General features: G+C 33.9%; 1 protein-coding gene and 1 long non-coding RNA gene across 2 annotated transcripts in view; one reads left to right on the top strand and one right to left on the bottom strand.

Moving 5' to 3' along the window:
• Positions 1 to 24,217, bottom strand: part of LOC109153676 — a 39,427-nt gene that overhangs the window by 5,396 nt on the left and 9,814 nt on the right. The window contains exons 2-3 of the long non-coding RNA XR_002049559.1: positions 17,361 to 17,524; positions 9,989 to 9,997 (exon numbers count right to left, since the gene is read on the bottom strand). This is a non-coding gene — a long non-coding RNA (uncharacterized LOC109153676). The remainder of the gene's footprint in view (positions 1 to 9,988; positions 9,998 to 17,360; positions 17,525 to 24,217) is intronic.
• On the top strand, positions 13,821 to 23,047 carry LOC109153673 (thyroid adenoma-associated protein homolog). Its single transcript, XM_019301546.1, has 4 exons — positions 13,821 to 17,320; positions 17,964 to 18,217; positions 19,155 to 19,727; positions 20,311 to 23,047. The coding sequence occupies exons 1-4, from the start codon at positions 13,967 to 13,969 to the stop codon at positions 22,721 to 22,723; spliced, it is 6,594 nt and encodes a 2,197-aa protein (XP_019157091.1). The 5' UTR covers positions 13,821 to 13,966; the 3' UTR covers positions 22,724 to 23,047.

Raw genomic sequence — 24,217 nt, forward strand, 5'->3', positions numbered from 1 at the left:
CTCTTTCCTCTTTTTTTTTTTTATTTCCTTTTTATCTATTTTTCCCAATCTTGGCCGCCGTTTCTCATGCCCTCTCCTTGCTCTTCACCATCCGCATAGCCGCACTCTATTTCCCCTTCTTTTTCTTCACCAAATATCTCACCCTTTTACTCACCCATCCACTCTTAGTTTTGCCCGGTTTTATTTTTTGATTTTTTTTTCTTTTTTGCTTTGTGCTCTAGTTTGAATTTTCTCCTAGGGTTTCTATTTGGGATTTGTTTTTGCTTCAACTTTCATCTCTGATGGCTCCTAAGGTATGTCTCATTAACTCGGTTTGCTTATTTGTTTCAATTTTTACCTTTTTGTTTCAATTTTTACTTATTTTTTTGTTGAGTATTATTTGTGCAATGTTCATTTTTAGTTTTTTCATGTTTATGGTGTTCGTGTGTTTTCTTGCATAAGTAGTGCTAAAATTTATTTTGATTTGATACTTTTATTGTGGTGTCGACAACATGATGAATGATTTTGGATTGGTGCATTGAATGATCTTTATTGATGAGTGATTTTTATTGTTGAGTGATCTTTTCATTGGAGAATAGTTCATTGAATGTTTACATTCTTTTCAATTGAGGCTATTGTGCTTTGTTTAGTTTGATGCGTAATTTTGAAAAAATCCAGTGCCTTGAAGTATATGTATTATTGAGATTATGTTAAGGTTAACTATGTTGTGGATTGAATGTTATCATATTCTATCTGGGTCCTATTACTCAATGTTTTGTGATTAGCTTCTACTGGTATTATCTATTTTACAGACAAGAAGGGCTAAGCAAATAGCTCAACGTAGTTCACCTGCAATCCCTCCTAAGTTTGGGTCGGACAAACTGAATTTCACTGAGAAGGATTTTGCTGAGAGATACGTTCTCTTCCAAAAGAAGCCTATCCTACCTCTGTTGCTGATTGACTTGGAGGCCCTTAAGCCTTTTGGGTTGGATATGGCAGTGGATAAGTTAATTGTAAGCCCAGAATGGAGGCATATGTTATTTGATTTCAAGGAAAATATCCACACTGATTTGGTCCACGAGATGATGGCGACGTTGAAGGTGCATCGGCTTTTCAATGTCCCAAGTGCACTAGCAATCTCCTTTAGACTAGGGTCCCAGATCATGCATTTCACAATGGATGACCTCAGCAGACTCTTAAACTTTGATGCATTACAGGGCTACTCACCGGAAGCCAACTTTGAGAGGCTCATTTTCCTTAGAACGAGAATGAGTTCAAGGATGAAATAGCAACTGCTCAAGGATCTCGCAAAGCCTCTCAGGTTCCTCACAATATCAGTATTACCTTCACAAAAGAGGAGTATAAAGTGATCCAATATGTTCTTTCACGCTCCATTTGTGGTAGGGAGGCAAGAAGCAAAGTGTCTACAATGGATTATCTTTGCCTATATGGGATCATCAAACAAGTCCCAATTCACATGGGAGTTGTGGTGGCGCATCTCTTCCGTAGTCAGTTCCAACCGAAAGTCCCTTCGATTTATATTGGGCCATTCATCACAAGAATAGTTCGGAATTTCGGGTATCAAATACCATTGAAGAATCCCATTACTGGTTCGTTTAGAATGCTTACTCCAACCGCAGTGGGAAATACTTTGAAGAGATCACTGCTAGGACAAAAGGGTAAACGCCCAAGGACGTCAGGAATTGAGGATGCAGCCATTGATGAGGACGTGGAGTAGATGTTTGATGAAGCTGAAGGTTCTGGAATTAATCCAGCTGGGGAAGAGCTTTCTCATTTTGAGAAACAATTGTTAGCCAGACTAGATATTATGCAGGCGAAACAGCAGGACCAACGCGCTGCAATAAGTCAGTTAACTAAAGGAATTGCAAATCTACAGATGTTAGTAGTGGAAATCCGCAGTTTCTTCCCACTTGAGCAGCATGCCAACTCGAGAGCAGTGTTATACCCGCATAAGCATTTCTACCCTCGTAGGGGACCATATCAGTCTGGTGATCTTGGCTCACGTAGTTTCTGAATCACCCGATTATGATGTTTGACTACGCCTTAGACATTTGGAGATATTTCTGGACAACGCTTTCCGTACTATTATGTTTTCTTGCTTTACTTGCTTTTATAATCTTGTATATTTTATATTTTAGTATACTTTTACTATTTATGTTTGCTTACTCGTTTAGCCTCTCTCTCATTCGCATATATTTTTCTTATGCGTTTGCTGCATTTAATACATATGTTTAAAGATTGCAATATGCCCAGTTTGATTTTTTTTTTTTTGTACAATGGTACATTTCTAAAACTGCTATAGCGCTCTCGCTAATTCTATTGAGGGAGATTCGTTACGGATGCTTTTTTCTCTACTAAACTATTGGGATAGTGCAAACCTGCTTAGATTTTAGGAGAAGTGTGAAGTAGGCGTGTTTGCCGAACCACTATAAATCTCTCTCTCTCTCTCTCATCTCTCCCTCACTCCCTCCCTCCCTCACTTAAACGAATCGTACAAATTTTAAAAATCTATACAAATCTATTCATCCCCTCTAGCCTTGTACCTTAACTCTACCGGGACCAACAAGTTGAGGGACAAATTTATTATTATATTTATAAGAGACTTAACCTAAGTTAAAAAAAAATGAATAAATATGTAATTAAATAAATTAGGTAGATTTTCAATAATGAACATAACTTTAAAAAATGAAAATATTTAGTATACTCTAAAAAAGTTGCTTCTACCAAATATTTTTTATTTTATTAGGAAAAATATATCCCTTCTTCTTTCTAAACCAATTTGCATGTGCCATATCAATATGGAGTAAACAAAGGACCAAAAACAAAAAACAAAAAAAAAACAAAAAAAAAACAAAAAAAAAAAACAAAAAAAAAAAAAACAAAAACAAAAAAAAAAAAAAAAACAAAAAACAAAACAAAAAAATTGATATAAATTTTGAAAGAGAAAAATTACTAATTTTTTTTAGTCAAATCAAATAAAAACTCACTATTATTATGTTGTATACATATACATGGGATCATCCTGAATATACGTTTGAAATAAGTGACATATATATATATATATATATATATATATATATATATATATATATATATATATATATATATATATATATATATATTTATTTATTTATTTATTTATTTATTTATTTATTTATTTATTTTTAAAAGAATATCCTTTGTATAACACAAGTATGTCATATAGTGGAAAAGAAATCACATATGCATGGTAACGTTTAGAAGGATGTAAAGCCTTTTTTGCACTAGTATTTTCACGCGCAAATGCCCAATGATTATTTTTAAATAAGTAATTCAAAGTATTGTTGGTGATAATGAACCACAATCGATTTAATATCCGTAAAATAATATTTATATATATACACACGAAATATATATAAAATATTATTGGATATATATATATATCCGAAATATATATATACACACAAATATATATAAAACGGATCCAAAGGTTATATATACATGTATATCTACGAAAAAGATATACCAATATATATCAACCAAAATTGAAACTAATAATCCTCGGATTATGAGTCCAATCCAAATAATATATCAAAAGAGGGAGAACGAATTTTTGCTTAAAAGCATAATCCAAACAAGAAAGAAGGAGAAGGAAGAAAGAAATGTACGAGTTAGGCAATGTGCATTTCTTTCTTTAAAACCTTATTTGCCACCTCCCAAAAGTGTTAGGAGCGTTGTGGCCTAGGTCTCCCATGATAAAACGTACAACGGTTCGACGTTTGAGCACCCAAACGAACGAACCCAGCGAACTAGAGCATGGGCAAAACACAGTAGTAAGAAATAAGTAGGAGCAGAATTTTTGAGAAGAAAAAAGTGCTTATCTTTGTGTGTTGTGTACTCTCGTGTTCTTCCCTCACTTGTTGTCTCTCACTCTACAGTTTAAAGATTTCTACTCCCACTACACTCTTATATAGGAGGTTGGTACTTAATAGCATCATCATGACACATTAACCAACATAAATTCAATTTAAAAATTGAATTATAACGTTTGAAACGGTCGTACTTATTATCGAAATAATATCAATGGTCATGAACTTAATATTCGATTAATTCGTACCGACCATAACGACCAGTTTCAAAAATATCTGAGTGACCGAGAAGTCCGTACAAACCCAAAAGTTTAACAAAATGGGACCGGAAACCACACCCGAGTGGTCCGCGAGCACCGAAACGGTGCAGCACGAATCAATGCATCTAGCATTGACTCGTGCTCAGCACGAAAGGAGCTCAAAAGCTTAATTCACTAATTTAAGCTTTCAATGTTTAATTGCATAACTTTCGTCCATGCAAACTCTCGTCCATGCATAATGCATCATCCCATATTTCCATAATTAAGCTTTCAAAGCTTAATCCACTTAAGCTTACAACACCAACTTTCGTGCAGTGCCACGAAAGTTATTAGAATGCTAATTTTAATTAGCATCTAAAACTCAAATTTTTGACTTCTCTCAAATAGGTTCACTTTGAGAATCAATTTCTCATTCACCTATTACTTATTTTGAGCATACATTATATCAAATTATTCGTCTCACTATGAAGAACCCAAATCCACATTGACCCGACCCAAATCGGAAGTGGATCCCACATATATTTGTACCACAAAATAATCACTCAAAATGTCATTTTAATGCTATTTTTCCAACAAGTATATCAATGCAAAACTATATAAGAGACATTCATGCATAGATAATCGAATGTTGAATTTGTTTATTGATGAACAATTTTTAAATAGTCATCGCGAGCAATAGTATGCAAAAGAATGGTCGAGGAAATTGATAATATGCAATTTATAATCTTGAAATTAAAATGATTAAAATAATAGTTGAGGTGCTAGAAGGGAAAATTAAAAATAAGAATGAACTCAAGTGTAAAATAATTAAACCAAAATTCAAAAAGCTAAGCAAATAAATCACTAGGAATCAGGAATTCAAATATCAATTAAATTGGAAAAGCTGCGAATTGAAACAATGCAATTTAATAACAAGAAAATAATTATCGCACTAATTTAAAGCACTAGAAACAAATACCAATAATAAATTCAAGAAGCTAAACGAATAAATTGCCGGAAACGAGAATATCTAATAATAATAAAAATTGAAAAGCCATAAACCATTACTAATTTTGCATTTTAAATTAACATTGCCATTGCAGTAAAGGAATCGATTTAAACAAAGAATTGAGCACTAAACATTGTAATTAAGCTATCATTCACGTATCAACATTGAAATTAAAGAAATTACACCCCACACTAGATCGATTGTAATTAACAATGCGAATAAAACAGGTTGCCAAACTTTTTAAGGAGAAAGAAAAGAACCAGAAGTTAGCTACCCACTGCTCAAACTTTCTTCGGCCAATGGAGATTGTTGTTGCCAAACGGAAATCGTCGGACTGAGGGCCAATTCACCGACCGGAACAGTTTGGTGCTACGGAGAAATCGCAAATCTGAATTGCTCTCTTCTTTTCTCACCTCCAGAATTGATCCGGGGTAATTCGATGATCCCACCTTCCTTGAACGCGCATGTATTTATACGGTTTGAACCCAACAATTTTTTTCAAGTTCTGCGTTATAGTCGGTCAAAGCAAGCAGCCACCATGGCCGAACGAGATGCTCTTCTTCCGTTCGTTATTTTGCGGGCTCTTGTTGAAAGAGTCTCGACCAAGAACTAATTATTATTTTTTACAAATTAAATAAAATATAAAATACATCTTATTAAAAGCTTAAATACACTAGAGTCCATATATAACTAATCTACAATTACTACTAAAACCAATTATTATTATTATTGTTGTTGTTAGAATCAAGAAATTATTGGACTGACAATTCTTATAACAAAACTAAATTAATAACAAAAACAACTTCAAAAATTAACAAAATTAATAAAAACTACTTATAGCATTAATAAATAAAAATAGATAAAAAATTAATTAATTATTACAAATTAACTATAAAAAGATTATTAAAAATAGTAATAAAAATTATGTTTATCAATTATTTACATCAGTAATTTAAAGTATATAAATTTAAGATAATATATGCGAGATTGATAATAATTGTCAGTAAAAAATAAATATTTTCAACTTTGTAATTATGCAAGTCTAAAAACTATAGTCTAAATAAATACTATTTGGTTTTCGTGTTGCATTTTGGACTTTTAGGTAGCAATGTTTGATGAGGAACAATGTTGTTTAGGAGTATTGCTATGAAGAGTATAAAAACTACTCAGGTGAATTCAAGTTTGTACAGAGATTCGCGGAGACAAGTCTCGCACAAGCATTGGAACGCTCGTGCATTATTTTCTTTTTTTTCTTTTTATTATCTTTCTTTTTTTTCCTTCCTTTTCTTTCTCTTTTCTTATTTTTCGCACGAATGTCGCACGCCCGTGCCGACACTCGTTCATTTTCCCTTAGGTTCCACTTTTTCCTTTTTATTTCATTTTTCTCTATTTTTCCCAATCCTGGCCGGCGTTTCACTTGCCCTCTCCTGGCTCTCGTAGTTTCTAATCCACCCAATTATGATGTTTGACTACACCTTAGACATTTGGGGATATTTCTGGACAAACTCTTATTTTCATTACTTTCCGTACTATTAATTTTTCTTGCTTTACTTGCTTTTATAATCTTGTACATTTTATCTTTTAGTATACTTTTACTATTTATGTTTGCTTACTCGTCTAGCCTCTCTCTCTCTCATTCGCATATATTTTCCTTGTGCGTTTGTTGCATTGAATACATATGTTTATAGCTTGCAGTGTGTTCAGTTTGATATTTTTTGTACAATGGTACATTTCTAAAACGGCTATAGCACTCTCGCTAATTCTATTGAGCGAGATTCGTTAGGGAAGTTTTTTTCTTTCTTCTTTTTCTTTTTACTTTATACTATTGGGATAGTGCAAACCTACTTGGATTTTAGGAGAAGAGTGGAGTATGCGTGTTTCACGAACCACTATAAAAAATATCTCTCTCTCTCTCTCTCTCTCTCGGGTACTTAAACGAATCGTACAAGTTTTAAAAATATATACAAATCTATTCATCCCCTCTAGCCTTCGACCCTAACTCTACCGGGACCAACAAGTTGAGGGACAAATTTATTATATTTATAAGAGACTTAAACCTAAGTTAAAAAAATAAATATGTAATTAAATAAATTAGGAATATTTTCAATAATGAACATAACTTTAAAAATTGAAAATATTTAGTATACTCTAAAAAAGTCGCTCCTACCAAATGTTTTTATTTTATTAGGAAAAATATATCCCTTCTTCTTTCTAAACCAATTTGCATGTGCCATACCAATATATGGAGTAAACAAAGGACCAAAAACAGAAAACAAAACAAAACAAAAAAAATTGATAGAAATTTGGAAAGAGAAAAATTACTATTTTTTTAGTCAAATCAAATAAAAACTACACTATTGTTAATTATGTAGTGTACATATTCATGGGATCATCCTGAATATACGTTTGAAATGAGTGTTGATTTTTCTAACATTTTATACATTTATTTATTTATTTATTTTTGAAACAATATTCTCTGTATAATACAAGTATGCCATATAATGAAATAGAAATCACATATGCATGGTAAAGTTTGGAAGGATGTAGAGCCTTTATTTTTTGTATTAGTATTTTCACGCATAAATGCCCAATGATTATTTTTAAATAAGTAATTCAAAGTATATCAATGCAAGACTATATAAGAGACATTCATGCATAGATAATTGAATGTTGAATTTGTTTATTTACATCAGTAATTTAAAGTATATAAATATAAGATAATATATGAGAGATTGATAATAATTGTCACTAAAAATAAATATTTTCAACTTTGTAATTATGCTAGTCTAAAAACTATAGTCTAAATAAATACTATTTGGTTTTCGTGTTGCGTTTTGGACTTTTAGGTAGCAATGTTTGATGAGGAACAATGTTGTTTAGGAGTATTGCAATGAAGAGTATAGAAACTACTCAGGTGAATTCAAGTTTGTACCTGCAGAGATTCGCGGAGACAAGTCTCGCACAGGCATTGGAACGCGCGTGCATTATTTTCCTTTTTCTTTTTTCTTTTTCTTATCTTTCTTTGTTTTCCTTCCTTTTCTTTTACTTTTCCTAATTTTCGCACGAATGTCGCATGCCCGTGCCGACACCTGTGCATTTTCCCTTAGGTTTATCTTTCTCCTCTTTATTTCCTTTTTCTCTATTTTCCCAATTCTGGCCGCCGTTTCACTTGCCCTCTCCTTGCTCTTCGGCATCTGCATAGCCGCACTCTATTTCCCCTTCTTTTTCTTCACTAAATATCTCACCATTTTACTCACCCATCCTCTCTCTTAATTTTGCCTTGTTTTATTTTTTGATTTTCTTTTTCTTTTTTGCTTTGTGTTCTAGTTCGAATTTTCTCCTAGGGTTTCTATTTGGGATTTTTTTTGCTTCAACTTTCATCTCTGATGGCTCCTAAGGTATGTCTCATTAACTCGGTTTACTTATTTGTTTCAATTGTTACCCTTTTGTTTCAAATTTTGCTTTTTTTGTTGTTAGAGTATTATTTGTGCAATGTTCATTTTTAGTTTTTCATGTTTATGGTGTTCGTGTATTTTCTTGCATAATTAGTGCTAAAATTTATTTAGATTTGATACTTTTATTGTGGCGTCGACAACATGATGGGTGATTTTGGATTGGTGCATTGAACGATCTTTTTATTGATGAGTGACTTTTATTGTTGAGTGATCTTTTCATTGGAGAATAGTTCATTGAATGTTTACATTGTTTTATATTGAGGCTATTGTGCTTTGTTTATTTTAATGCGTAATTTTGGAAAAATCCAGTGCCTTGAAGTATATGTATTATTGAGATTATGTTAAGGTTAACTATGTTGTGGATTGAATGTTATCATATTCTATCTGGGTCCTATTGCTCAATAATTTGTGATTTGCTTGTACTGGTATTATCCATTTTACAGACAAGAAGGGCTAAGCAAATGGCTCAACGTAGTTCTCCTGCAATCCCTCCTAAGTTTGGGTCGGACAAACTGAATTTCACTGAGAAATATTTTGCTGAGAGATACGTTCTCTTCCAAAAGAAGCCTATCTTACCTCTGTTGCTGATTGACTTGGAGGCCCTTAAGCCTTTTGGGTTGGATATGGCAGTGGATAAGTTAATTGTAAGCCCAGAATGGAGGCATATGTTATTTGATTTCAAGGAAAATATCCACACTGATTTGGTCCACAAGGTGATGGCGACGTTGAAGGTGCATCGGCTTTTCAATGTCCCGAGTGCACTAGCAATCTCCTTTAGACTAGGGTCCCAGATCATGAATTTCACAATGGATGACCTAAGCAGACTCTTAAACTTTGATGCATTACAGGGCTACTCACTAGAAGCCAACTTTGAGAGGCTCACCTCCCTTAGAAACAAGAATGAGTTCAAGGATGAAATAGCAACTGCTCAAGGATCTCGCAAAGCCTCTCAGGTTCCTCACAATATCAGTATTACCTTCACAAAAGAGGAGTATAAAGTGGTCCAATATGTTCTTTCACGATCCATTTGTGGTAGGGAGGCAGGAAGCAAAGTGTCTACTATGGATTATCTTTGCCTATATGGGATCATCAAACAAGTCCCAATTCACATGGGACTTGTGGTAGCCCATCTCTTCCGTAGTCAGTTCCAACCAAAAGTCCCTTCGATTTATGTTGGGCCATTCATCACAAGAATAGTTCGGAATTGCGGGCATCAAATACCATTGAATAATCACATTGCTGGTTCGTTTAGAATGCTTACTCCTACCGTAGTGGTGAATACTTTGAAGAGATCACTGCTAGGACAAAAGGGTAAACGCCCAATGACGTCAGGAATTGAGGATGCAGCCACTGATGAGGAGGGGGAGCAGATGTTTGATGAAGCTGAAGGTTCTGGTGCTAATCCAGCTGAGGAAGAACTTTCTCATTTTGAGAAACAACTGTTAGCTAGACTGGATATTATGCAGGCGAAACAGCAGGACCAACGCGCTGCAATAAGTCAGTTGACTGAAGGAATTGCAAATCTACAGACGTTAGTAGTGGAGATCCGCAGTTTCTTCCCACTTGAGCAGCATGCTAGCTCGAGAGCAGTGTTATACCCGCATGAGCATTTCTACCCTCGTAGGGGACCATATCAGTATGGTGATCCTGGTTCTCGTAGTTTCTGATCCACCCAATTATAATGTTTGACTACACCTTAGACATTTGGGGATATTTCGGGACAACTCTCATTTTCATTGCTTTCCGTACCATTAATTTTTATTGCTTTACTTGCTTTTATAATCTTGTACATTTTATCTTTTAGTAGACTTTTACTATTTATGTTAGCTTACTCGTTTAGCCTCTCTCTTATTCGCATATATTTTCCTCGAGTGTTTGGTGCATTGAATACATATGTTTAAAGCTTGCAATGTGCTCAGTTTGATGTTTTTTTGTACAATGGTACATTTCTAAAACGGCTATAGCGCTCTCGCTAATTCTATTGAGCGAGATTCGTTAGGGAAGTTTTTTTTCTCTCTTCTTTTTCTTTTTACTTTATACTATTGGGACAGTGCAAACCTGCTTGGATTTTAGGAGAAGAGTGGAATAGGCGTGTTTGTCGAACCACTATAAAAATCTCTCTCTCTCTCTCTCTCTCTCTCTCTCTCTCTCTCCCTCCCTCCCTCGGGTACTTAAACGAATAGTACAAATTTTAAAAATCTATACAAATCTATTCATCCCCTCTAGCGTTGTACCCTAACTCAACCGGGACCAACAAGTTGAGAGACAAATTTATTATATTTATAAGAGACTTAACCTAAGTTAAAAAAATAAATATGTAATTAAATAAATTAGGTAGATTTTCAATAATGAACAAAACTTTAAAAAAATGAAAATATTTAGTATACTCTAAAAAAAGTTGCTCCTACCAAATTTTTTATTTTATTAGGAAAAATATATCACTTCTTCTTTCTAAACCAGTTTGAATGTGCCACACCAATATGGAATAAACAAAGGACAAAAACTAAAAAAAAAAAAAAACAAAATAAAACAAAAAAATTTATAGAAATTTGGAAAGAGAAAAATTACTAAATTTTTTAGTCAAATCAAATAAAAACTACACTATTATTATCTTGTGTACATATTCATGGGATCATCCTGAATATACGGTTGAAATGAGTGTTGTTATATATATATATATATATATATATATATATATATATATATATATATATATATATATATATATATATATATTTATTTATTTATTTATTTATTTATTTATTTATTTATTTATTTTTGAATGAATATCCTCTCTATAATACAAGTATGGCATATAGTGGAATAGAAATCACATATGCATGATAAATAAAGTTTAGAAGGATGTAGAGCCTTTATTTTTTGTACTTGTATTTTCACGCGCAAATATCCAATGATTATTTTTAAATAAGTAATTCAAAGTATATCAATGCAAGACTATATAAGAGACATTCATGCATAGATAATTGAATGTTGAATTTGTTTATTTACATCAGTAATTTAAAGTATATAAATTGTGAGATAATATATGAGAGATTGATAATAATTGTCAGTAAAATAAATATTTTTCAACTTTGTAATTATGCCAGCCTAAATACTTAGTCTAAAAAACTATAGTCTAAATAAATACTATTTTTTTGTTTATATTTCTATAAGTCTTCTTAATTCTCTATTTGGGTAGCGTTGTCATTGTCTTCATCTTCAGTACTTGTCATTTTCTTTTTTATTGGTAGTGTGTCATGTAAAGGTACTGAACAAAATATTAATATTTATTATATAATATTTATTATATTTGTATAAAATATTTGATAAATAAATATACAACATATTTTGTATTATAACTTCGATATTTAATTACGAGATAGTGTAAAAAAAAAAGACAATGGACAATGTAGTAAATATGATTAATTAATGAATTTGAAAGTAATGAATCTTTGAATTGTAGAAAGTAAAGATAATATAACTAATGAAATTATATATGTTTTTAATTTTTTTTTATAATGAATAACTTTTTTTTTTAGTAACGGTATTATAGACATCTAATTCTAAATTAATTAAATGCATATGTAAAATTGTTTTAAAAAAACGCAAGAAAATGATTTTCAAGGTTCCTGATTTATAATCTTTGATGCTCAACTCTGAATGCTATGTATTTAGTCGTGCTAATTATTTGACCAAAGTTTATGTTAAATTTTATATTAGTCTTCAAAAAAATGTTACATTTTATATTGTATTTTTTTAAAACATATTCGTAGTATGTGTTTAACAATTATGATTGGGATGAGGTTCGAAGGCCTTTCTTATAGAAACTAATGAGTAATTTAATAATAATAAATAGTTAACGTAATATTTCGTTACTAAAGTTTATTCTAATAGAATGCATGGTTATTTAAGGGAAGAAAATAATATAATAGAGAATAAATAAGGAAAATCGTAAAAAATAGTAAAATCAAAATAACATGAATTATTCATTTCAACAAATAATTACACTAACATTTTTTTTCTCCCGTTAAGGGCCTAACTTTATTGGCTTAGATAGTGAATGTGATTTTTCCTTGATAATAGAGTGGAACATGCTCTTACAACCACTCATTAGGTGAGAACATGAGAATTAATATATATATATATATATATATATATATATATATATATATATATATATATATATATATATATATATATATATATATATATATATATATACTAGTAATTGTCTCGTGCGATGCACGAACTATTATTAATTTAACAAATTTACCAATTAAATTTTTGAAATCCACTGAATTAGCAAAGAAAGTAATGGTTGTGAAAACATAAAAACGTACTTGAGTTCTTGAGCTCAAAATTAGTTTGATTAAAAATGTAAGTATAACTATACAATGTAATATTTAATATTTTTAAAAGTTTAATTATGCTATTATTATGTTGATTTTAAAGTTTATTGTTACTTGTTTTATTATTTGAATTTGAATTTTTTAAAAAAGGAATTTGAATTTTAATTTGAAATAACTACTTTAATTATATAACTAAAGCATTTAAATAAAACTTGAAAATAAAATAAAAGGCGATATTTGTCAAAAATCTTCACCAAAAATTTATTCATTTGAAAAAGATTATTTAAGTAAGAACTATATTTATTTTATATCTAATTTTTCTTCTTTATATATGTGGAGTCAAATTAATTATAATTGAGCTTTAATTGGATTTAAATGAATATATTAAATATATTTACAAGTAATTTATTAAATTCTCAATTCTTCATTATGTTTTTTCTTTTTAATGTTTGTATATAATAAAGATATATTGGAGAGTTTTTAAAATTTCATTAAAAAGTTTAAATGAACCAAATATCTTAATTAATTACTTTTTTTTAAGTAATTTAATTATTATGTTTTCATGTAACTCTAAACATGATAATTTATTTTGTCTTCTAAAGTTATTTTTATCAAATATATTTCTTAAAAATATTTATTCAGAATAATTGATGGAAAGCATCAAACGTGGTATAAAAAGTAGTGCGGTGATTTTATGTTTAAAGTGGACAAATTCTTGTACACATTGATATTTGGTTATGTCTGCTGAGACATTGAGTAATCACGACTTATATCTATGTCGGGTCGGGGTGTGAAAGACCTTAGAGTTGGAGATTATTCAATCTTTTGGGGAGAAGGTAGTGTTGTGATATTCTTTTGAAATATGGAGTAAGTAATCGAATAAAGGAAAAATGTAGGAACGAAAAAGACAAGTATGAGGTAAAAGCCGTTTTTCAAAACCCTGAGGGAGGGTCTGAAACAAAAACCTCAATATTGCAGAGAGCGGAAAAGCCGCCACTGTTCTCTCAAGCGAAGCAGGCACCACCACCGCACCTGTACTTTGTTGTTTCGATCCCGAAGGTCGAACATGTCAGCTAAATGGAGAGCCTTGCAGCATCGCCACCGTTACACGTACAGCGCCGTGGTTTTCCCACAAGATTTCACTGAGGCATTGGAACAAACACCTTCCTCTCGTTTCTTCTCCGAACTAAAACAGTTGGTGTCTTTAACTTCCACATATGCCCAACTCATCCATGCTAAGAATCTGGCCTCTGCTTTCTCGGACTTGCAGTCCAACAGTAATTCCGACGAGGGTTCCATCGCTTTGGCTTCAAGGTTATACTTGGAGATACTTTTCTTAGAGAATTCCTCGCCTCTGCATAGAGCTTTGATATCTGTTCTTCCAAAATGCAAGAACTTCCAGACTCTGATCCGGAACTGTTTCCGAGAACTGTGCCAGGAGTATGGAGGTGTGAATGGGAAAGGGAAGAGGTTCTGCGTTTCACGAGCTGCGTTGTCCATGATGGGTACTCCAAAGCTGGGGTACTTGGTGGAAATTATTGAAGAATGCGCAGTTTTGGTGTGCTTGGATGTGCTGTCTGGGTTGAATTATGTGGTGTCTGAGAGTAGTGAGTGGTCTAGGCCTTCACCCCTTGTTATGGAACAATGTCAGGATGCTCTTTCTTGTTTGTACTACTTGCTTCAGCGGTTTCCTGCAAAAATTGTTGATGCAGATGCCAATCAAGACCTCCTAGTTTGCAAAAAATCAAGTCTTCTTGAGACGATTATGACTACTCTTATGAGTATTTTGAATTCAGACGCATTTTCCAGAGATTGTTTTGTGGCAGCTGGGGTCAGTTTTTGTGCTGCTCTGCAGGTGTGTCTTTGCCCTGAAGAGCTTGGTTCATTCATAATGGAAGGAATTTTTAATCAGACTTCCATTTCATGCTCCAAGTTTGAGTTAAAGGATGTAAAGGACACAATTTCATGGAAGGAAAAATTGGTTAGCAATATCCAAAAATTATCTGCACTAAGTAGACTTTGTTTGATCAGAGGGATTTTAACAGCAGTTTCAAGAACAGTACTGAATATCTTTTTTGTTGTATCGAATGATGGTTATGATGGTCTGGGTAATCCTGGAAATAATGATAGCTCAGTTAAGACAATTCTTTATGATGGGATTCTGTCAGAGCTGTGTAATTTTTGTGAGCATCCAACTGACAGTCATTTTAATTTCCATGCATTAACAGTGATGCAAATTTGCTTGCAGCAGATAAAAACATCAATGCAGGGAACTGATGGCTATATTGAAGAAGGTTATGATCCAATCTCAGAGGAGGTTGGAACAAGGGTATTGAAAATTGTATGGAATAATTTGGAAGATCCTTTAAGTCAAACTGTCAAACAAGTTCACCTTATATTTGATCTCTTCTTAGATATTCAGGGAACCCTTCATTGGGCAGAGGGCAGTGAGAAATTCTGCTCGTTCTTGAGGAAAATTGCTTCTGATCTTCTTCACCTGGGACCACGCTGCAAAGGACGATATATTCCATTAGCCTCCCTTACCAAGAGGTTGGGGGCAAAGAGTATCTTAGATATGAGCCCTGGCTTGTTATTTGATACAACAAAGGCATATGTTGATGACGATGTGTGTTCTGCTGCAACAACATTCCTGAAGTGTTTCCTTGAGTGCTTGCGTGATGAGTATTGGAGTACTGATGGGGTTGAAGGTGGGTATATCAAATATAGAGCTCACTGCTTGCTTCCGATTTTGTCTGGACTCTCTTCTGGATTTGCAAAGCTACGCTCTAATTTGAACACATATGCTTTACCAGTTTTACTTGAACTGGATGTTGACAGTATATTTCCAATGCTTGGTTTTATTGGCATTGGATGTAGTGCAGAGAGCACAGAAATTTTTTATCCTGAGCTAGATTCTAGGGATATAGTACTCGGAGTTGAACAGCGGGTGGCTGTCTTGGTTTCACTGCTCAAGGTTTCTCGTATGCTTGCATTGATTGAAGGGGACATTGATTGGTGTGAATATTCTTCTGTAGCCTTGGAAGTCACAGATCTGAGTACTGATGCTGGTGTTTGTGACTCTGTTGTCCACGTAAAGGGGATTGAAGTTAAAATTCCAGTTAATTATCTACTATTAGCACTTACCCATATTGATGACTCACTTCGCATAGATGCAGCAGAATCTTTATTCATAAATCCAAAAACTGCCAGTTTGCCATCTTCTTTGGAATTGAGTCTGATGAGAAAGGCAGTTCCATTGAACATGAGATGCTGCTCTACTGCCTTTCAGATGAAGTGGGCCAGCTTGTTTAGGAAATTCTTTTCACGGGTTCGGACAGCTTTGGAGAGGGTAATTAAGCAGGGAACCTGGCATCCATCATTGATTAAATGTTTAAGTGGAAGTCCACTTAATGGAGAAGCAGACCAAAGTTTAAAACACAGGGCAGAGAATCTTTTTAATTTTATGAAGTGGTTGAGTTGTTTTTTGTTCTTTTCATGTTACCCCTCTGCTCCATATGAGAGAAAGATAATGGCAATGGAGTTAATGCTGATAATGTTGAACGTTTGGCATATGCTTCCTCCTCAAGGAAAGTCTGATTCTTACTCTTCTGAAATCAGTCTATATCCTTATAGTAAGGGGCTTATCTTACCTGAATCCACTTTGCTTCTAGTTGGATCAATTATTGATAGTTGGGACCGACTTAGAGAGAGTTCCTTTAGAATACTGCTCCACTTCCCTACTCCAATCCCAGGAATTAGTAGTCCAGAATTGGTCTGTGAAGCAATTATATGGGCTAAGAAGCTAGTTTGTAGCCCACGTGTTAGAGAAAGTGATGCAGGTGCTCTGACTTTTCGGCTCATATTCAGAAAATATGTTTTGGAACTTGGTTGGGTTGTTAGAGTATCATGTAATGTTGTCACACAGTCTCCATCTGGGCTGTCAAATGGGGAGAATCTGGAGTTTACACCTAGCAGCCCTGTGATAGAATACATAACATCACTTATTGATTGGTTGTGTGCTGCTGTTGAAGAGGGGGAGAAGGATCTTTCAGAAGCATGTAAAAAAAGCTTTGTTCATGGCGTGTTGCTTACTCTTCGATATACATTTGAGGAAATGGATTGGGATTCCATAGCTGTTGCATCCAATATCTCTAGCATTAAACTTCTACTGGAAAAGATCTTGGCTCTTGTTATGCGAATAACATCTTTGGCCCTGTGGGTGGTTTCAGCAGATGCATGGTACTTACCAGATGAAATGGAGGAAATGACGGTTGATGGTGCTTGTTTCTTAGAGAGACCAATTGAGATGGATGTGTCTGCCTCAACACCAGATGATGAGATGAAAATTGCTAAAGCTGAGCAGGATGATGGGCCCATGGATCAGATAGTTATGGTTGGTTGCTGGCTTGCAATGAAAGAGGTAACTTTTACTTTCCCTTCTCTGCACATAGTGTAAATACTAAGCGTTTGGTTCAAATATTGGAATCAGAATGGTAATTGGAATCAAATGCTTAGTAATGGTAATGAGTTTGAGTAGAAGAAGTCTCTTTGTTTGGTAGTAAATAGGAGTTGAAATCAAAATAAATAATTAAAATAAAAATAAATAAATATATAAAAATATATACTCCGTATATATGTGTATATATATATTAAAGTTCCATATTTAATGCATAGAGCCATAGACAATGACCTTTATATTTTTTAAAATTCGTTTCTTTCTTATTTTTGATTCCATTGTTCAAAAGTAGGGGAGTAGAAAGTTAATGAGTTTTATAATTACTAAAGGATTTGAATCCAATAGTAGGATATCAAAAGTAGACAAACAAACATGGTAATGGGTATCAAATCCAATAGTAGGGTTCAAAAGTCCCTAACAAAACACCACCTAAGTGTGTCTTATTTCAACAAAACCTTCTGCATCTTATTCCAAAAAAACTTTTTTTTTTTTTTTTTGGCTTTTCTTGTCTTGTATGTAAGAACTAATTGATCATATATGTAATTGTGTGTCCAGTGTTATTTGAAAAGCGTGGTTTCAATTTTATCTTCTATTCATGCTTTTCCAGGTGAGTCTTCTTTTGGGAACAATAATAAGAAAGGTTCCTTTGCCTACCTCTGATGTACCAAAGTCATGTTCCCAAATTACTGATGGTACTGATCAATTGTCATCTGACATAGTCCTTGATTTGAGGCAACTCGAGATAATTGGTAACCATTTCTTAGAAGTCCTTTTGAAAATGAAGCATAATGGTGCTATTGATAAGACAAGGGCTGGATTTACTGCTCTTTGCAACCGTTTGCTTTGTTCAAATGATCCAAGGTATGTTTGTCCAACTCATGAAAGTAAACTTGCACTAATTGGAAACACATAAGATGCAAATAGGCCTTGTTTCTCTTAGCAAGACAACAGTAAAAACAAAATAAAAAGAAATTTTCTTGTCTGCATTGTTTCAGAACTTTTATTGTCTTTGTTATAAACAAAGATTGGGCTATAATGCACATGGGCCAAACCACACTAAAAGATTGAATCTAACCAATTAACCTTATAAACTCATATATTCTCTCTTATTTTATCAATGTGGGACTCTTAACAGTCTTAAATCTGCTTAATCTTGATATAATCATGGGAAAATGGTCAAATAGGCCCTCGAACTTTAGCTTAAAAGTCAATTAGGCCCCTAAACTTTTTAAAGGTGCAATTACATCCATCAACAATTCATTTATGTGCAATAAAGCCCAAAAACAAGTTAATGACCTGCTATCACAGGTCATTAGGGTTTAGGCCACCTTCCGGCGAATTTTCCGACAAAAAAAATGTGACCAGCAACCGATCCAGATTTGCCGAAAATTTCGCCGGTCACTTCTTTTGTCGAAAATTTCGCCGGTCACTTTTTTTTTTTTGCTGGAAAATTTGCCAGAAGGTGGCCTGAACCCTAATGACCTGTGATAGCAGGTCATTAATTTGTTTTTGGGCTTCATTGCACTTAAATGAATTGTTGATGGGTGTAATTGCACTTTTAAAAAGTTTAGGGGCCTAATTGACTTTTAAGCTAAAGTTCGAGGGCCTATTTGACCCTTTTCCCTATAATCATTAAAAAGTAGGCATACTGCTTTCTTATATGATCAATTTGAATAGGAACTGGTTTTCATTTGAGAATATGTTCCTTCAGATGCTGGAAAGCCATTTTCATTTCAAAACTAGAACATCAACGGTAGTTGCAAATGAATTACTGAATTTATTGACTCTCGTTTTACAGGCTATGTAAATTAACAGAATCTTGGATGGAGCAACTCATGGAGAGAACTGTTTCCAAGGGACAAACAGTGGATGACCTCTTAAGGAGAAGTGCTGGTATTCCTGCTGCATTTACTGCATTTTTCCTCTCAGAGCCTGAAGGTGCACCAAAGAGGCTTTTGCCAAAGGCATTGAGATGGCTAATAAATGTAGCTAAGAAATCTTTAACAGATAAAAATAAAGAAAATAGTTCTTGTTCTGAGTCTAGTTCAGCCATTGATTCAACAATGGTACCTGATGTGGCTGCAATTGAAATGATTTCAAAGACTAGAGATGAAGGTGTTGTTCCTACTGTGCATGCATTCAATGTCCTTAAAGCCGCATTCAATGATGCCAACCTGGCGACAGATACATCTGGTTTTTCTGCTGAGGCATTAATCGTTTCAATTCGATCTTTCTCATCTTCTTACTGGGAAGTGCGAAACAGTGCCTGTCTTGCATATACTGCTCTGGTTCGGCGCATGATTGGGTTTCTCAATGTGCAGAAACGTGAATCTGCAAGGCGTGCCCTAACTGGACTTGAATTTTTCCATCGGTATGATCTGACTATCATTTTTCTTGTCTTCATTTTATTTTATTTTTTTCAATATCTATGTATCCAGGGTTTGCTCCCATTTTTATACTTAGTCATTGAATAACTAAAATTCAATATGTACATGTTCACATGTTTTCTGGATTCCTCATGAATATTTCGTAGTAGCTTTATTGTGTATGAAGATCAGATGTTAATTAGAGTACTAATTTATTGATATTCTTCTGAGGTCTCCCATCTCAAACTTTTATACTTGTTTGTCTTCTTGCAACACAGTCATAGCTGTAGATCTCTTTATACTATCTTTTTCAAAATTCTTTCCATCCCTCGTCAATTGTCTGTTAAACCATATGCTAGACATTTTTTGGACAGAGGTGTGAACTTCAGAAATTTTTGTATTGACTCCATAGATTGGTTCCTCTTATGTTCCATATTTGTATAAATCCAATTGCTTTCTTCAAACCCTTGGGATTTTCTGAACTGGGACTCAAATGCTTGATTTGAAAGAAAGGAATCATCATTTACCTATTCCCAGAATGGGTGTTGTTATGTCATACAGGAACTAAGCCTTTATTCAACTTTGCAGGTACCCGACACTGCACACATTCTTATTTAATGAGCTGAAAATTGCAACTGAGTTGTTTTTGGAGGGATCTTCTGAAAATTTAACATCCAACCTGGCAAAAGTGGTGCACCCCAGTTTATGTCCTATGCTGATTCTTTTGTCTCGGCTCAAACCTTCTCCAATCACATCTGAAACTGGAGATCCATTTGACCCTTTCTTATTCATGCCATTCATCAGGAAGTGCTCACTCCAAAACAATCTTCGAATTCGCATTCTTGCATCTAGAGCTCTAACAGGCATGGTTTCCAATGAAAAATTGCCAACTGTCATCCTTAATATTGCCTCTGAGTTACCTGCTATAGACAACCACAGCATGACATCTGATTTGTCGGGCCTTTCCAATTTGAATGCTTCTTTTAATTCAATTCATGGAATGCTATTACAGCTGAGCTCTCTTCTGGATACCAACTGTAGAAACCTGGCTGATTTCTCTAAGAAAGAAGATATTCTTAGTGACTTGATTCATGTTCTTGGTAAGCATTCATGGATTGGAAGCCCCCAAAAGTGTCCTTGCCCAATTCTTAACTGCAGCTTTTTGAAGGTTCTTGATAATATGCTCAGTATTGCTAGAACATGTGAAATGAGCAAATGTATTAGTGTCATTTGGAACCTACTATGGACCTTATCATCAGAATGCCTGGATCTATATACTTCTAAAAGGCCAGCATACTTTGATCCAACAATTGCAGAACTCCGCAAACAAGCTGCAAGTTCATATTTCAATTGTGCTTATCAAACATCTAAAGATGTAAATGAAGAAGATCTGATATATCTGAGAGGTCCTCCACCTGATTCAGAATTGTTTAAAGAATCTGAGACACAAATGTCTGTTACCAGATTCCAAGAGAGATTGATCCGATCTTTATCTGATGCATTGTATGAAGTTCGAATTGCAACACTTAAGTGGCTTCTTCTTTTCCTGAACTCACCAGAATCCAGAACTGCTGAGAGCAGCAACAAATCTCAAAGTGAGATCAAACTGCTTTGGTTGAGCAATATTGGCCTTCAGGCTATGTTGATGCAGCTTTTGGCTGTGGAGAAGAATCATAAATGTATGAACTACATTTTAAAGATTATCTACACTTATAACATGCAGCAATATAATAAGAATTGTGGACAACACGAGAAACCTACTTTTGTTGGGAATATGGACAGTGATTCAGTCCTCCAGTTCTGGGACAAGGTGGTTTCCTTGTACAAGGTCACCAGACATGCTAAGACTCGAGAGATGCTTGTATGCTGCATGGCTGTATGTATAAAACGATTAGCTGACCTGTTTACAAGCTCGATTTGTAGCTTGGGAAACGAGAAAGTAGTGGTGGTCAACCCTTCTGATCCATCTAAATTATCTGTTTTCAGTGAGTGCATAGACTACTTTGTCGAAGTAATTCAGGAGCATAGTGATGCATCAGAGCCTATAAACATGCGTAAGGCAGCTGCCCAATCAATAGTAGCATCTGGTCTGCTGGATCAAGCTCAGGCTCTTAGTCCTTCAGTCTCCAATCATCAAGTTCCTGATGGTAACAAACAGAAGGATGCTCTTCATCTGTATGCTCATAAGATACTGGATTTGTGGTTTACTTGCATGAAGCTTCTGGAAGATGAAGATGATGGACTTAGGAAACAACTTTCTCTGGAGGTCCAAAAGTGTATTACCTCTGGAAAATCTGGAAGCCACTTTTCATCTGGAGTAGTTCCCATCCAAGTGGAGAAAGTGATTGAGATGAGCTTTGAGCATCTATCATCTACTTTTGGTCACTGGCTTGACTACCTCGACTTTCTTTGCCACTGGGTTCAAAGTGCCACAAACTCTGCCTGTGCGGTATCAATAGCAGATCCTGTGAGACGTGTCTTCGACAAGGAAATTGATAACCATCATGAAGAAAAGCTGTTGATCTCTCAGATATGTTGTTCCCACCTGGAGAAGCTTCCAGTTTCAAAACTCACCACTGAATTCCGAGACAACAATATCTGTAGTGTCTTGCAGAGTTGGAGGAGGAGGTTTTGCCAACAGTTGATATCATTTGGTAACGCTTATATTGGCACACAGGGAGGAGTTGACTGGATTGGTGGTGTAGGAAACCACAAGGATGCCTTTTTACCCGTGTATGTGAATTTACTCGCATTTCATGCCTTGTCAAACTGTATTCTAAGGGGTGAAGCAGAAGATAGCAAGTCCATGGTTCCTGAACTCCTTGAACTGGGAGAGGCTATACAACCGTTCCTTAGAAACCCTTTGATCTCTAACCTATTTGTTTTAGTCGTGAAGTCACATGAGAAAATCGCGGGTGGGGCTGTTGAACACTTGGTCCTGGAGATCAGTGGAGCTTACTCTGCCTGGGATGCTTTTGATCCATACTTTTTGTTCAGGTGAGAAACTTGTTTTAATTTATTCAGATTGTACTGTAAGCTGTAGCTGTTTTATATGGGATGGGGTGTATATGAACTATATGAAGACTGTTCCAGCCATTTTTATCTCCATCTTTGAAAGGGAAGGGGTAGGTTGTTGGTTGAAAGTTTCTAGGCAGTGTACTACTGGCATTCATAGTTGAAGTAATTGAGATGGTTTGCCTTGATTCTACTATTATTTTATCATCATTTCTCATTTCCTGAGGCTGAGGTTTCAATCCTGTAATGTGGAAAAGGAAACAATATACAGCCAGCTAGAGTCTTTATAATACCTTTTTTTAATGAGTGACTATCCTGTGAGACCGTCTCACAGATTCTTATTCATGAGATGGATTGGATCAATATGAAACTGTAATACTTATACTGAAAAAGTATTATATTTTTCTACAAAAGTATTACATTTTCTCTTATAAGTAATAAATATTTTATTTATGATTAGTATTATATTTTCTAATATTAGTATTATATTTTCATCTCGACAGTTCGACCCGATTTGTCTTACATTTTTTTTTTTAATGCGATAAACTTATTCTACCACTCTCGTAATTAAATAAATAATGATTAAGATTGAGTTGGAAACTTAATCCAAATTTCATTGTGATTGAATTTTCTCCAAAGACAAGCCAATGAGCATTTTGCACCACACATCAACAAGATAAAATCATAAATTTATCACAAACATTAAGAACCTTAAATTGGGTTTCTACCTCTTTTTGCAATAATCACAATAATACCATCTAGTTAGATTAAACAACTCTAACCCAAGTTCTAAGTGGAACTACTCACACATATTTAACATAAACAAAACAAAATCACAAATGGAGAGCATAAATATGAGACAACATAAACAAAACAAAATCACAAATGGAGAGCATAAATATGAGACAAGATAAAATGAAAGGAAAGAAATGCTTATCTATTGAAAGTAGATGAACAACTCCAAATTTGGTGGTGAAATCTTTGATTACAAGCTTGAAAATTGTTAATAAGACAAAATCTAATGCTAATCTAGACCAAAGAAATAAAAGAAAATAAGGTAGGATTCTTTAGAGTTGGAACTCTCTTCAAAATGACCAAAAACCAACTTAAATATATTGCATAATTTAGAAGATTAATGTAAATATGTGAATAATTTAAGATAAAAATACTATAAATGTATAATTTGGGTGGAAAGTGTCATTTTCCCATAATACAACTATAATAAGAGATATTTTTAAATGGTAAAAAAAAAAATTATCTTTTGTCTCATTTTGCTGTCCTGTTTATTATTTATTTGTCAAACCAATTCTTTTTATTTTCTTTAGTAATTTTTAATTTGATTTTTTTTGTTTAATAGTACTTTTAAATTTTAATGTAATTTGTCAAACACCTTGTGCTCAGATGACACTTCTGTAACTCTTATTGAGTGAAGGTCACAGGTAAAGAAATTTTTTTAATATATTAATACTAAATTTAATAT

Source organism: Ipomoea nil, unplaced genomic scaffold (assembly GCF_001879475.1).
Source record: "Ipomoea nil cultivar Tokyo-kokei standard unplaced genomic scaffold, Asagao_1.1 scaffold2516, whole genome shotgun sequence".
In the NCBI taxonomy this organism is placed as follows: Eukaryota; Viridiplantae; Streptophyta; class Magnoliopsida; order Solanales; family Convolvulaceae; genus Ipomoea; species Ipomoea nil.